At 39.7% G+C, this 14,505-nt stretch overlaps 1 protein-coding gene across 1 annotated transcript in view; it reads left to right on the forward strand.

Moving 5' to 3' along the window:
* Window positions 1-7,055: 7,055 nt before the first annotated feature.
* DCP1A (decapping mRNA 1A) overlaps window positions 7,056-14,505 on the forward strand; it is a 46,299-nt gene continuing 38,849 nt past the window's right edge. The window contains exons 1-3 of the mRNA XM_036878325.2: window positions 7,056-7,742; window positions 10,165-10,205; window positions 12,523-12,650. Coding sequence (XP_036734220.2) covers window positions 7,608-7,742; window positions 10,165-10,205; window positions 12,523-12,650 — 304 coding nt within the window. The 5' untranslated portion in view covers window positions 7,056-7,607. The remainder of the gene's footprint in view (window positions 7,743-10,164; window positions 10,206-12,522; window positions 12,651-14,505) is intronic.

Genomic DNA, 14,505 nt, shown 5'->3' on the forward strand with positions numbered 1-14,505 from the left:
TGCCAGACTTAACGAAGAATAACCTAGACTCACTGGCTTTGCCTCTGAAACCTATTTTGCATTACCAGTCTCCAGTTTGAAGGTCAAAATCCAGACTACTCCTTCTTAAGGTGAAGGATACCTTTCAAAAAGACCTTTCTCACTCACATCAGGAAAGATCTATCCAATCCAAAACTTCAAAAATCAGTCAACTTCTTTAGGGGGGAAGAAAAGTTTCCTTGCTTATTCTGAGGAGTCACACCACAATATGACTTAAGATTACTTGTCAGTTTGGTTCCGCTGATGTATTTCTAGCAATTGCAAGCTGCATGGCTCGTTTCTTTGGTGTGAAATGCCTTTCAACAGATCTCTTGGCTGCTTCCTATAGACGATATTCTGTAATGTTCAGAGATTCACTGACTCAAGAATTTGAGATTTTTCTTCACATTTTCCATTAGTATAAACTGTGGGTGGGCGTTTTTTCCTCCCAAACCTCTGGTTTTCAGTAGGTTACTTTAAATGCAGGACTCTAGAACATAGTCAATGACTCTGTAACATCTTTCTACGTTGACAGATAGTGACCGCACTAGAGGGGGTGAGGATTTAATAATACAGGTAACTGTTGAACCACTGTGTTGTACATTTGAAACCAATATAAAATTGTATGTCAATGAAATTTCAATTAAAAAAAAGAAATATCTGGCCAAAAACAAAAAATGCAGGGCTCTAGAGAAAGCAGAAAATGCCTGCACCGTAGTAGTATAATCATATTTCCATTACCTTTACTAACCCACATGGCAATTCAGCTCAAAAACAGATAATGGAAAGTTTATAACTATGTATGCTCTCATGTGTCTCATTATTGAAGAATAAAAGGCCATGAGCAGAAAACAAAGAAAGGGGCCAAAAACAAAAAACTCTATCTGAAAGTACCCATCAATATGTAGGAAATACATGATTTTTAGACACTTACAAATAAAAAGCTCTAATTTCCCCCCACATTCAGTTACATCTATCATCAAACAGTCCCACTTAGGTTATTTTCCACCATTAAATATTATACAAATACACATGCTTTAAGAGACTCTTGAAAAACAACAAAGACTTAAAAGTGTCTGAAAGGTTAAAGAAACATTAACAGATAACCTTTCAGAACTAAATATAACTCTTTTAAGAAGTACTTTTGCCAGTTTTTGCTACTGGAAGATTTCACGTATCTTTAATAATTATATTGCATTTTTCATACAATTTTACCCAAAAAGACATTTATATTGTATATTTTAATGCCATACCTTTTCATTTCAGTTTTTTTGCTTGTCCTTATCAGCGATCTAAGTAAAATAAAATTACAACTATACAGAATATACACAAAATGAGATTCTACTTGGTTTACATTTTAGCATTACCTTTCTAGACCATCTGTCCCTGGATTTTCAATTAAAAATCTTCATCTTTGCCAAAAGACAGTTTCTGTGGCTTTGGAAAGTTGTCACACTAATACAATCCGAAAATGAAATGGCACAGAGCAGCTTAGGAAGATATAGGAGAGTGGGTGTTTCATTACATTTCTGTACCAGATCACTGTTTCTAGGAGGTAATCCATAAATTTTTAATCCTTCTAGTGTTCTTGAGCAATGTAGAAAAGACCAGTCCTGACCTACTTCTACCTCTTTTATCATACTAGAGGCAGTAATTTACTGTGTAAGAGAAATTGGTTATTGTATTCTCTTTTGGGTTAATGTTTATTCAATGGCAAAGTGTAATTGATGCTCTTCTCTTTAGATAATGAATATTGAGATCTCCTTCAAGGTCCAACACAAGTGATATTCCTTAAATTCAAGGCTGCAGGCAACATACAGATGCGTGAACAGTTTTTCATATTGTCATAATCTCCATTAAATTACAGCATTTCGGTAATTCAGAGTGGTTTTTAATGTAACCTGTTTAACATCAATTTCTATGTTGTAAGTGCAATTGAGTGGGGAAAGATAGAATTTCCTAATATTTGAATCTTCAAGATAAGTGAATTCAAGTTTACCAAAATAACATAAACTGTATCTGGACCATATTTATTATCCACAAATTATATAACGAGTGGTTCACACCAGAAAGACTCCCAATGAATCTTATGTCAGTTTTGCCTCAAGTAAGTATTAAGACAGTATGTAAAGAGAAAAACAGGAAGCATTGAACACTTTAGGGATGTAACACTATGGTTTTATCTCAAAGTAAAGGCAGGGGTGGGGTACAATGAAGATAAACAATTCATTCTTGAGTATTTTTGTGCAAATTCAATCCACAGGAGTTCAACAACTTATTAATATGCCCCAGCCACTGAACAAGGAAATTTCAGATTCCAGGGAGCTAAAACTCATTAAATGAATTAAATGTATATGTAAAAATGATCATGATGTTAATTTTGCCAGATAAATATTAGCATATGAGTGATGGTAATAAAAGACTAGAAGCAACTCTGAAACTGGGAAGATACAGAAAAGAATCTATAAACAGAAAGAGTGGATAGGTTCTGTTATCAGCACTTCACGTTTTCATATTAACCTCGAATATCAACCAAAAAGCTTTCAGGTTACAGAATTAATACAGCAGACAAACACCTTTACTCAAACTCTTCTCATTGCGTTGGCTTCAGAAATACTTGCATTTTAATATGCCCAACAGAAAAAGAGAAGCAGAATTAGAAGGCATCTATGAAGCTCTCAGAGAAGTGCATTTTAGATGACAACCTCCCATTTTGGCTTAGCAGGTAACTTCATGATGCAATTGCAAAATCAATTGCCTTAATGGTATAGCCAAAAATATTTCTGGTCATTAGCCACTTTGTGACTCTGCAAATTTGTGGCCTATAACTGATGGTAAATGCAGAGCCCTGGCTGGAGTTCTTTTAAAATCTTGATTTAATGTCAAAGCACTAAGCAGTATTCTGGTAAATCATATGTTTAATTTTAACACTACTTCAGAAGATTAAGGTTTTATTGCTGACTTTCTAAACAACCTGGAGCAGTGTAATTATTTGGGGTAGGCTAGACTGAGGTAACAAAAAGACCCCAGAGTACATAATCCCTCACACCAAACAGAGCCTACATCTCATTCACAGAATAGTCTGAGCAGGGTACCCCAGTCAGTAGGCAGGTCTCCTCCGTGTGGTGATTCAGGGTTCCAGCTCTTTCCATCCTGTAGCTCTGCTATTCCTCATGGGCTCACAGCTGCCTGCTGACCCAGGGGGCAGAAAGGGGAGAAGAAAGTGTGGAGGGGGTCCACGTGCTCATTTAAGCCTTGGCCTGGAGAGGCACGCAGCACTTCGCTAACACTCCACTGGCCGGAATTGGGTCATAGAGCTGTACCAAACCCAAAGGAGCTTGGGAAGTGAAGCCTAGCTGTGTGCCTAAGGCAACGGAGAAGGACAAAAGGATTGTTGGTGAACAGCAAAGAGTCTGTCACTGGCCAGTCAACCAATCTTGGCCTCTGGGCTCCTTGATTTACAAACGAGTAACAATCTACATCCATATGCCAACCTTGAGAGTTTGTGTCTCTGTAGACCCATGAAGCACTTTGATTCCATGGGTAAGCTGTGTACAGCTGAATACACTGCTCTGATTTATGCCATTGCTATGCTATTGTTAATTTGAAACATCATATTTTAAATGACATAGAAGTTTGTACAGAGAACATTATCAAGAACCCCATATTAGGCACAATCTTGCCTGGCAATAAAGGGATGAACTAAATGGTATTCTAATCCCATGTTCTATTCTTGTTACATTATTCCATATATAACAGCTAGCTCTTCCTGGTAGAAAGCATGGGTATTTCTGCTCCAGAATTGACTAAACTAGTTCACATATCAGCAATGTATTTCTAAAAAACACCTAGCACCTTTTAACATTCTTTAATAAAGTAACATTTTAAAGTATAGACATGTGAGGCCTTTGTGGAGAAAAGATTCCCATCTTAAGCGTCCAGTAAGGACCAGTAATGAATTTTATGGCAAGTCCAAAACCTTTTGGATATCAATCATGTAAAAATAAATATTAGTAGTGAAACAGCAGCACCAGGATGACAAACTTCACTCACGTGAAGCTGGTGTAATCTAAGACTCTGCCTGGCAGAATGGTAGCAAGATACCTGATCTACCTGGAAGCTAAGGCTAGAAGATCCTAATCTCAACTCAGCAAATGAATCATTATACGACCTTGGGAAAATTAAGTTAGCTTGGTTTCTCTGCCTAAAAAGGCAAACAGTAATGACCAGAGACTTCTAGAACAAATCATTAAAATCTGAGCGAGAAAGGGCAAGGGACAGTGAGGAGAGGGGAAAAAGGGAAGATGGAGAGAGAGAAAACGAACATGGGGAAAATTGCAAGATTGAAGAGGTGCTGAATATTCATTCTGGCCTATCCTAAAAATAAAATGTTTGCTTGGGGAAGCACAGAGCCTAAGAATCAAAATAAATCAGGCATCATTATTTGCTTAACAGTATGACAAACAAATGCTTTGTTAGATGCGGAGTTGATCTCAGGTTTACGTGATGAAGATAGGCCATCCTCACATTCCAATTGATCCAGCAAGTATGTGGGAGACCTTGCCTCTGTGCTGGGCACCGAGAAGATAACGGTACACAAGACAGACATGGTTCCTGCCTCACAGAGATGAAGAGACAGACAACACACAAGTAAATAAAATGAGTACAACTTGCAGGTAAGTGATAGGACTACAATAAGGAAATGAGCCCTAAGGATATCACAGGGATATGGGGGTGGGGGGAGAGTTCTAGAAAGGGGGAACAAGTGCAAAAGCCCTGAAGCAAGTCTCATCTGGCACTCATACTGGAATAACCAGGGGGGGGTCAATGGGCTGGGGTGACTAATAAAAGCAATTCATAGAAAATGAAGATGGAAAGAGCCAGAGGCCAGACTGAGCAGTATCTCCTAGGCCATGGCAAGGACTTTGGATTTTACACTGGAGAAATGGCAAGTCTGTGACTAACTGAAGAAGTTACATAGCTTGTAGATTTGGAACTAAAACACTGATCTTGTGATTTGTATTCTAGTGCCCTTTACTTTAGACCTCATGATTTTAAATGGAAAGTTTTATTTTTTACCACAAAGGCACTCAGAGGCGGATGAGAGGTGGGCTTGGATTAATTGGGTTTTAGGTTTTCATATTTTAAATTATTTTTCAAAAAAATAACTGACATGCATGAAACACAACTCAAAATGATGAAAGGTTTTCTAGTGCAGAGGAAGACGCCTTCCCACCTCTGATCTCAGTCACCCACTTCTCTCCTCCCCTCCCACCAGTCTCTACCATGGCTTTAAAGGAGTTGGATTTTAAGTTGACATTCATTCACCAATATTTATTGAGTCTACTTTGCCAGGGGCTGTGCTAGGTACTGGAGACCTAATAGCCTAAGATGCAGTCTCCGTCCTCTCAAAACCTGTTGTATAAGACACGGGAAAGGTCTTAAGGTTTGATTCACAAATATAAGGTAAAGTTCAGGCTCAAACTAAATGTGGAAGATCTTCAATTCCAAAGTATTCACTGTCTCTTCAATGTATCTTAAGAGCTGTAAAGGACATTTAAGTCAACATTAATGTGTTTGGACCACATGAATGTGCATTTTGAAGTGATTTTCTATTTTGAATATGAAAACTCCCTAAAATGGTGTTCTTCACTGGTCTAGCTTTGTTCAATCAAAAATCATAAATGAAAAGGAAATGCCTTATTTAGGCAATCTATGTGAGAAAATAAAGCTAATCCATGAGTCACAGGAATATAACACACGACATGGTGATTATACTGGAAATGACTATATTGGCGACTAAAAGGTGACTACTACTGTATTACATAATTGCAAGTAACTAGAAGAGTGGATCTGAACAGTTCTCATCACAAGAAAAAGAAATTAACTATGTTTGGTGCCAGATGTTAACTCAACTATTTGGTGGTCATTTTGCAATATAGACAAGTACCAAGTCATCATGTCGTACATCTGAAACTAATAAAATGTTTTAAGTCAATTATACCTCAATAAAAATATAATAATTTTAAAAAGAAAAAAAACTAAATTCAGTTTCAGGTATGCCTTCTGAATTTTGTACCAAGGAAGCGTATTACCTATTCAAAAATACACGTAATTTTTTTAAATTAGGGTACAGATTGTGTAAATGTTGGAAGGGCGTAGGACTCTGTCTTCAGGAGGAAGAAAGGCAGCCATGGGGTGGAGGAAAGGACCCTGCGGTAGAAGGCAGGAGTGTCTAGATTCCAATACCAGATGCCCACTGACGAGGGTGGCATTTTGAGCCAGTGGTTTTCCTCTACCCAGCTTCAGTTAAATCACCTGTCAAATGAAGACCACGTCTTGCCTACCTCAGCATCAGACCGTGAAATGAAAGGGAACCTGCCTCTCTTCTCTGATGACCTCCTACTCCTCCCTGGACTCACTCAAACATCACCTCCTTTAGGAAGCCTTCCCGGCCTTCCCTGACCAGGTGCAGTTCGTGGCTCCCGCCTCTGGGTTTCAAGAGAAACGTCAGGAGCCTCGTCCTCCTTCTGTCCGTTTCCCCCCAGAACCAGCAGGTTGCGGGAAAAGTCTTGGAAGTTCCCAAGGCGCTGCTACCAATTCACAATAGATACTCGCTTGATGAACAGTGTGAAGGGATGACACGTTTTCCTTGTCCGCTTTGGTACACACACACTCCTTACGTGATTCTGCACAGATTTAAGACACAAAACCTCCTTTCATGAACAAATGGTCCTGGGATGTAGGTAGTACAACTATGATGGGGTTTTTTTCTTTCAAAAATGTTCAGTTCCATTGGGGAATCTTTTGGATGCAAAGACATGTGTTTTTAACGTCAGGGAGGGCGCGGGTGGGTGAGCAGAGGTCCCCGTAATGCCCAGGCCTTGTTTAACTCTTCAGCTGGTACCAGGCTCTTCAAAAAGTCCTAAAATGCCCCACAGACGTTCGCCCCAAGGGCGGGTTATCTTTTTAAAGCTTTGAACGGAGGGCAGACTCGGCCCTTCACGGGCTCCTCCCAAGACCAGGCAGAGAGATGCACTGAGATTCAGACGAAGAAAATAAGGGGCAGGAGTGGAGAGCAAGACGCTCCCGCGTCGTTACAGGCGGGGTGCCTTGGGCTTTTTTCAAAAATTTCCTTCAGAAAAACACCAAATCGCTAACGGTGGTGATGGAGCGGGATCCGAGTCTGAGGTGATTTTCGGGTTTCTTCCCCTCGCTCGCTTCTGTGCCTTCCGGCTGCCCGACCCGTCCTGCAGGCCCGCGTCGGTCCGCAGCCGCGTCCGGCGGGCGCGCTGGGGAAGCTCGTCGGGACAGTTCGGGGAACCGCCTGAGTCGCGCCCGTCAGGAAGGCCGCGCGGCGCGGACACCAACCCCGAAGGTTGGGCCTACGGGACCTGACGACGCTTCCCGGAACCCTGTGGCCGGGCCGTGGACGCAGCGGAACATAATAGCTGTGGTACCACCGCGCCGCGAAGCCCGACGGAGAGGCGGAAGTTGAAGGCTCTGAGAAAGCTGGAAGGGACTTTGCTCATGGTGCCTTCCTGTCCGTGACTCCGCCCCCGCCGACGGGGTCCGCTCCGGAATTCAAGATGGAGTCGTTGAGTCGCGCCGGGCAGGAGATGAGCCTAGCGGCCCTGAAGCAACACGACCCCTACATCACCAGCATCGCGGACCTCACGGGCCAGGTCGCGCTGTACACCTTCTGCCCCAAGGCCAACCAGTGGGTGAGTGCGGCCAGGCCGCCGAGGTTGCCCGTCAGGCCACCGCCTTTTAAAGGGGCCGCGCGGACCGCCGTGGGGAGGGGGCGACGCGGGGAGGCCGGGGCGGCGGAGCGGACGCCGGGGCCGGAGAAGAGCCCGGCCGGGGGCGCGGGGACTGGAGGAAAGGACGAGGGAAGCAGGCCCAAGGCGTCGCGGGGAGAAGCCAATAGAGAGGAGGGTGGGAGGAGGGTCTGTCCCTTGGGGTCGGGTCCGGGGACGTGCTGGACGATATGGGGCCGGTGGGGTCAGAACGATGCCTGAAAGATGGTGTTTGAGGCTTTGAGGGTTATTAGATAAGTTACGAATACATAATCTCTGAAGTAAACACCCTCTCTCCCCCCGCCAGACACACAAGAGCCCCCTCACAGAGGTCGTTTGGATTTAAAGCTTGAAATCCAATTAGGTCAATTCTTGGAAGCGAGAGGGTGGAGATAAGTCCGCTTTTCTCGAACTGCACTGTGTTGGCAGAGTTCTGGAGAAGATTGCAAGGCACTTAGGAAAAGGGCTTCCGTGTTAATTGGATTCCCTTGAAACCTTTGGAAATGAGACCCTTTAAATGCGTCTCGTACCAGCGACGCTGCTGGTGATGTCACCTCTGAATGCGCCCTTCAGACTAAGCATTTTCTGGGTTTGTTTTTTTTTTGCACGGGAAGGGGGTTCCAAAGTTTCGTTGAGGTCTTATTTCGCCGACTTGCTAGCCCCCTGTATGAAGTATCGTCTGTTATTTTAAATACATAATTTCCAATTTTCTTCTGACTCCTCATAATTTAACTCACCTAGCTATATACGCTTTGCACTTAGAAAACAATCCGTAAGTGTGTTTTGGATTGAGTTCATTAATGACTGACCTTCGCATTTCAGTGAAGAGTGAAATACACTAACAAAACTCTGAAATATTATTATCGTATTATGTTTTTTACAATATAATATAGGTACATAGATTATATTAAATCAGTAATGTTGTGAAAATCATTTGGCATTAAAAACAGTTAATTCAGATGAGTTTTCTAAGTCGTCCTTTATCTTTTTTTCCTTCACCTCCTGGAGAGGAGGAGGTATAGGAAGCCACAAAGAACAAAATTACAAATTTTTTTTAAGTGTAGCTGTTTTAGGCATTACCTTAGTTTGAATTGTTCTGAATCATTTTTCTTTACCTGGTCTACATACACATTTGTGAAATGTGGGTTGAAGACAAATAAATATGGAGGACTTAGGGCAGGACTTATTACTAGCAAGCTTTTATTTCTAGTTTTTCACACAGTTACTATTTGGGAATTTTCATTGTGGTGATAAATATGAAATAGAAGCTATAATAACCTAGTTTGAAGAATGAATTACCATTGTTCATTTGGATTATGGCACATAGAGCTTAATGAAAATCTTTTCTCTCTTTGTTATCTTACAGTAAATTGTAACTTTGCACAAAGTTTTGTTTGGCAAGTTTTCTTTCATAATGAGACAGTTGATTACCAGTTTCTTATACTAATAGCTTAACCTTTGAAAGGCATGAAAAAGCCTCTGAATTCTTAGGAAGTTTCATGATTTAAGCAAGGGCATTACTCCTGGAAGAAATCAAGATAAAAATTTATTTTAATGTTTTATCCCAGCAAAATCAGTTTGATGACACTAACGTTTAGTTTTCTAACAGTTCGCTGATTTCATTGAAATGTTTAGGTCCTATTAGGCTGGTTTTGTTTTCTTTTTAACATTGTGGCTGTGTTTAGAACAGACATTTGTCACAGCCACTCAAAGATGCTGTAAGTTGTACCTTCTTAATCAAAGCATTTCATTTAAACTAAAACGTTTTTTAAATTATTTGTGAGACCAATGATTACATTAAGGTTTAGTTTCAGTATGCATGATTCTTCAACAGAGTTCTAAAAAAAACAAACTAATTGTGTTGACAGTAATTCTTACCTAACTACAAAATTTGATGCTCATGAAAATATACTAAAATCCCCCAATGATGAAGCAAAGTATCCTATCAGGTAAAATTTCTTTTTTATTTTTCACTACTAACTTTGATAAACTTTAAAAATGAAGAAATTGCTATACACAGCATCTTGGCTTTAAAATTAAGAAATCTGGCTAAGATTTTAAAAAGTAAAAGCTAATTGTAGGATTTTCTCCTTAAAATTTAAAAAGGAAAAATCCTACAAATATAGACATGTTGCTGGATTGAACTTTGCATATACCCTAAGATGCATCTTATACAGCATAGAAGGGATACAGAAGAAATTTGTAACAGATGTTTGTGGGGCAAGAGACGTCTTCAAAAGTGATTAATTTTAAAATAAGTTGATGTTCAGCATGAAATATTTCTCCATTGGGACTATTTGGGGTTGGGTTATGGGAGAAAAACTAATTGACTTGTTGTCTGTTATAGGAGAAGACTGATATAGAAGGAACCTTATTTGTATATAAAAGGTAAGCTTTTTAAAAAAGAAAAAATACATATTTTTTAAATCAAATGGTAAAAATGTCATGTCAAGTAGTTTCCACCCAATGTACATTTGTCTCTGAAAGCTCCCTGCTTGGCCCTTCAAGCATTCATCCTCCCTCGCTGTGAGAGCCTAGTTAAGTTACATCCCTTGTGTGAGCCTTCTTGTGATTCAGAATACACAGAACTTGCACTTAAGTAGGAACCTAGCAAAACTGCCCCCAAATAGGAAAAATGCTTTCTAATAATGAGTTAGTCTAGCACAGCCTTCCTCTCTCCCCCAATATTAAAAATAAAAGCCGTAGAGTTGGGAAAATTATAACAACATGGACTGGCTCTTTAAAATAAAGTAGTTGAACAGTTTCACTGTTCTATGGTTACTAAATAAGAGGTTACCTTCCCTGACTCAGATTCTGTCCCATTCCCAACACTGCCAAAAGTTCTGATTGTGCATACTGCCTTTAGTAATGTGTATTTTTACTTTGAGAGTCCTTTAGGAAGCATAGATTCTTCATAATTGCATGTTTTTTATTTTCAACTTTTCTAAAAATTACTTTTTGTCTTAAAACATAATTGGTTTGCAAATTTCAGCTTTTGTTTTGTGGGCAACTGACAGGATATGATTGTCACAGAGTTCCTTGTTTTCCTGGGTCCCTCTCAGGTCTTGCTCTGAGGTGGACAGGTTCCTTCCCTTGGTTTCTAAGACTTAGTGACTCAGCAGGAGATATTGCTAACATCCGGTTCTTTGGGGGAAGGGGGGAATATTATGAGTTACCTTTTTTAAGGATTGCCTTATTCCACTGATGGTGATTAATAAGAATTTGTCAAATATTCTTCCTAAATTTTGATGTGCAGCTTTGAGACGTTGTGTAAACACAATGATCTTTTTCTCCTTTAAGTGAGTGTTTTGATATGCATGCTAGGCTCTTCATTCTTTGACACTTTGTTCCCTGTTACTCGTCCTTCTTCAAAGAAAAAAAAGGCCTTTACCCTTTACCTACTTGATTCTTCTTCTTTAGCAGAATAACTCACTAGAAACTCTTCAACTGTTGTTAGAACCTTGGTATTGATAATATTTGAAAGGTATTTGCCTGGCCTTATTAGAGTATGGTACGGATCGCTGATGGTTGAAAATGTGAAATTTAGTATACTGCATGATTTGATTTAATAGAATACATGGAAGTTTACGTGGCATTGATTCTAATAAAAGGAGACCAAAGAATCTCTATTTAGGAAATGTGAGGATATTTTGTGTACCTTGGATAAAGGTATACAAGGATGTCAGAATGTCACTATGCAAACACCTTAGGATAGAAGAAGCCTGGATTTGGGAGTCAGAAAACATAAAGCCAAATCCTGGTTACATTATTTATGTTACTTTGGGCATAGGCCTTAATCATTCTGAGCTCGTTTCCTTATCTGTAGAATAGATTTTAAAATCTCTCCCCTGTGCACATGGAAATAAGACACTTCCAAGCATTACACACATGTGAGGAGTGTCCAAAGGATCATGTGCTGAATTGCCTCTTGGGAAACAAAGATGTTTCTTATTGTAGGATCCGAGGCATTTTTTGTCATACTCAGGAGAACCTGAGAAAGACCTATTTTGGGTGCAAGAAAAATCAAAATTATAATGGCAGGCAGTCATTATTATAATAACCACTCCTATACTATATTTAAAATATATTTTCATGGATCAAATGTTTATTAGACATCTACTGTATGTCTATCTTGGAATACATCTGAAAAAAAATAAGACAAAAACCCTGTTTGCATTTTAAAAATAGTAAGTGGTGTGGGAAAAGAGAGAGGGGTGGATAGAGATAATAGAGCTGGGAAGCAGGAGCAGGTTGGGAAAAGGGTAGCTCTCAGGAAGGCCTCGTTGGGAAGTGACGTTTGAACAAAGGCTTACAGGAGAAGAGGTAACTGGATTGTGGGTAAGTGGTCCAGGCGGAGGCCTTCAGGTGGAAGCATACCTGTAGGGAGAGTGGCAGGCACTTCGGTGCAGCTGGAGCAGGAGGAGCAAGGGAAGAGGCGTAGGCGAGCGAGTCAAGGAGACATGTATCAGCTAAGGCTTTGGTGGCCTTAGTAAAGACTTTGGACTTTACTCTGAGGGACTGAGTCCTCAGAAGTTTCTGAGAGGAGGACAGGTATGCTCTGACTTACATTTTTTGTTTACAGTTTTAAGTGCTAATAACACTATAATGCAATAATATATTCTTCAAAATGGAAATTCAAGTGGAAAAAATTAAATTTCTGCAAATTCAACAATGACTACAGGCTTTTTCTTCTATTAAATCTCAGGTCAGCTTCCCCTTATCATGGTTTTACCATTGTGAATCGACTGAATATGCACAATCTTGTTGAACCAGTGAATAAAGATTTGGAATTTCAGCTTCATGAACCATTTCTTCTATATAGAAATGCAAGCTGTGAGTATATCTGTTTTACTACAGTTCACATGTTTACAACTAAAATAGAGTGACTTTACTTTCTGTCAGCACATTATTGCTGGGGTTTGAAGTTACAATAAAGAATACAGTCCATACTCTTATGATTATAAATTAATCTCTTACTAAGATCAAACCTTTTAAATTGGGCTTCTAAAATTGAAGCATGTTTTTGTGTACAATGACTTATTCTGTCATTTTAGTTAACTATAATAGCATTTCTTTATATTCTTGTTGTTTATTTCATGAAATTAAGTTTCATCCTTTGTTTTTGTTGTGACACTGAATTATCGGCTGCCCGTGCCCCTGAGAAAAAGAACTTAGTTTGAGAGACACGGAATGGAGACAGATACGGATACTTCTGTCCACAAAGAAAATGCTGTCTTTGCCCTGAGAGTGGTATTTTTCAGTGTTCATTTAGTTGTGTCTCCTGGGTAAAGCGCTGAGCCAAGAGCTACTATACGGTCATGTTCATGATAGAGTCACCTATGTGGGGTGGGTTTGAGACTCAGAGGTGAATGGCCGCTCCTCACTGGGAGAGTGAGGCTTATACCCCTTTTGTCTGCTTCCTACTCTAGGGTCCTTTGAGGCATTTTACAGCGTCTAGGAATGGTTGGATGCAGTCAGCAGAGCTAGAGTGGCCCTTTGAAGAAGTAAAGTACAATAAAGGACACTTGGTTCTGTATTTCGATTTAATTATTGAAGGTATAAGTGGTTGAAGACAGAAGACAGGCGATTTGTTTGGCATTGACTGTAGGGATAGCTAAGGATTGTGTTGTACCATCATCTAAGGAGATTGCTGGAAAAATGTTGCTTCTCACTTAAAAAGTAAGAGTTACTATATTTGAAGTTCACTTGACTGGGAAGTAACTGATATTGAGGGAATGTCTTCAGTGTAAAATACAAAAAGCTACTGGAAATTACGCATCTTTTAATTCCCTGAGTAAGAAATGGGAAGGTCTATTAGGAAGCTAGAAGCCCTAGATTCTCCTCGTAAGTTCCCTTTTAAGGATGTAAGTGAAATGGAATCTCTGTCTCTTGATTTTTCAGTCAATTCTTTGTTCAGGTAATTAGCTCTGTGAGATTTTGATTTCCATGGATGTATTGGAAATATTTTTTAAGACCTGTAAGTTTGGGTGGATTTATTTAAACTAATGTTAACAATAGAATTACTTCACGTGCCATTTTCTTTGTGCTGAGCATTCTGTTACGAGGGAGTTCTGGAAAGGAACACAGATCTTTTTTTTTTTTAATGGAAAATTGGCTTAATTCTGCCCTTTACTGGCTGGAACTTAATCCAGCTATTGCTTCTATGAAAAGTTTGATCATTAAAATAGTAGGGGCAATTATCAGAGGCCCATGGACTTAATTACCACTTAGCGTAAACTTGAAGTAAATCAGACTGTATTTCTTTTGCAAGGAAGGGTTCCCATGGAGCTGAGAGTGCAGCATAACACAAATATAATGGAACCCCGATTAACTAACGTTCAACTAGACAGAGCCTCAGCTACCGGAAAGTATTTCTGCAATCCATGTGTGGGAGAGTGCAGGCAACAAGCTAATGTTAGGTTTTATTTGTGAAAATCTAGCAAATATCTTAAGTATAACCTGGGGTCAGCATTAAAACACCAGTATTTTATAACTTCAACCCCATTATACTATCACACATTTGTTGTAATGATGAGGTAAGACCTTAAATCATTAGGAATGTTTATTATGTTAATTAGTATATTCTTGAGCAAAAGAGTGTATTAATGCATTTTATTTTGGAAAGATTTTCAGCAGGAGGGAGGTTGAAACAAGTTTCCTTTGTTTAAGCCAAGGACTCGCTTAACCT

The sequence above is a fragment of the Manis pentadactyla genome, chromosome 1, assembly GCF_030020395.1.
Source record: "Manis pentadactyla isolate mManPen7 chromosome 1, mManPen7.hap1, whole genome shotgun sequence".
Taxonomy (NCBI): Eukaryota; Metazoa; Chordata; class Mammalia; order Pholidota; family Manidae; genus Manis; species Manis pentadactyla.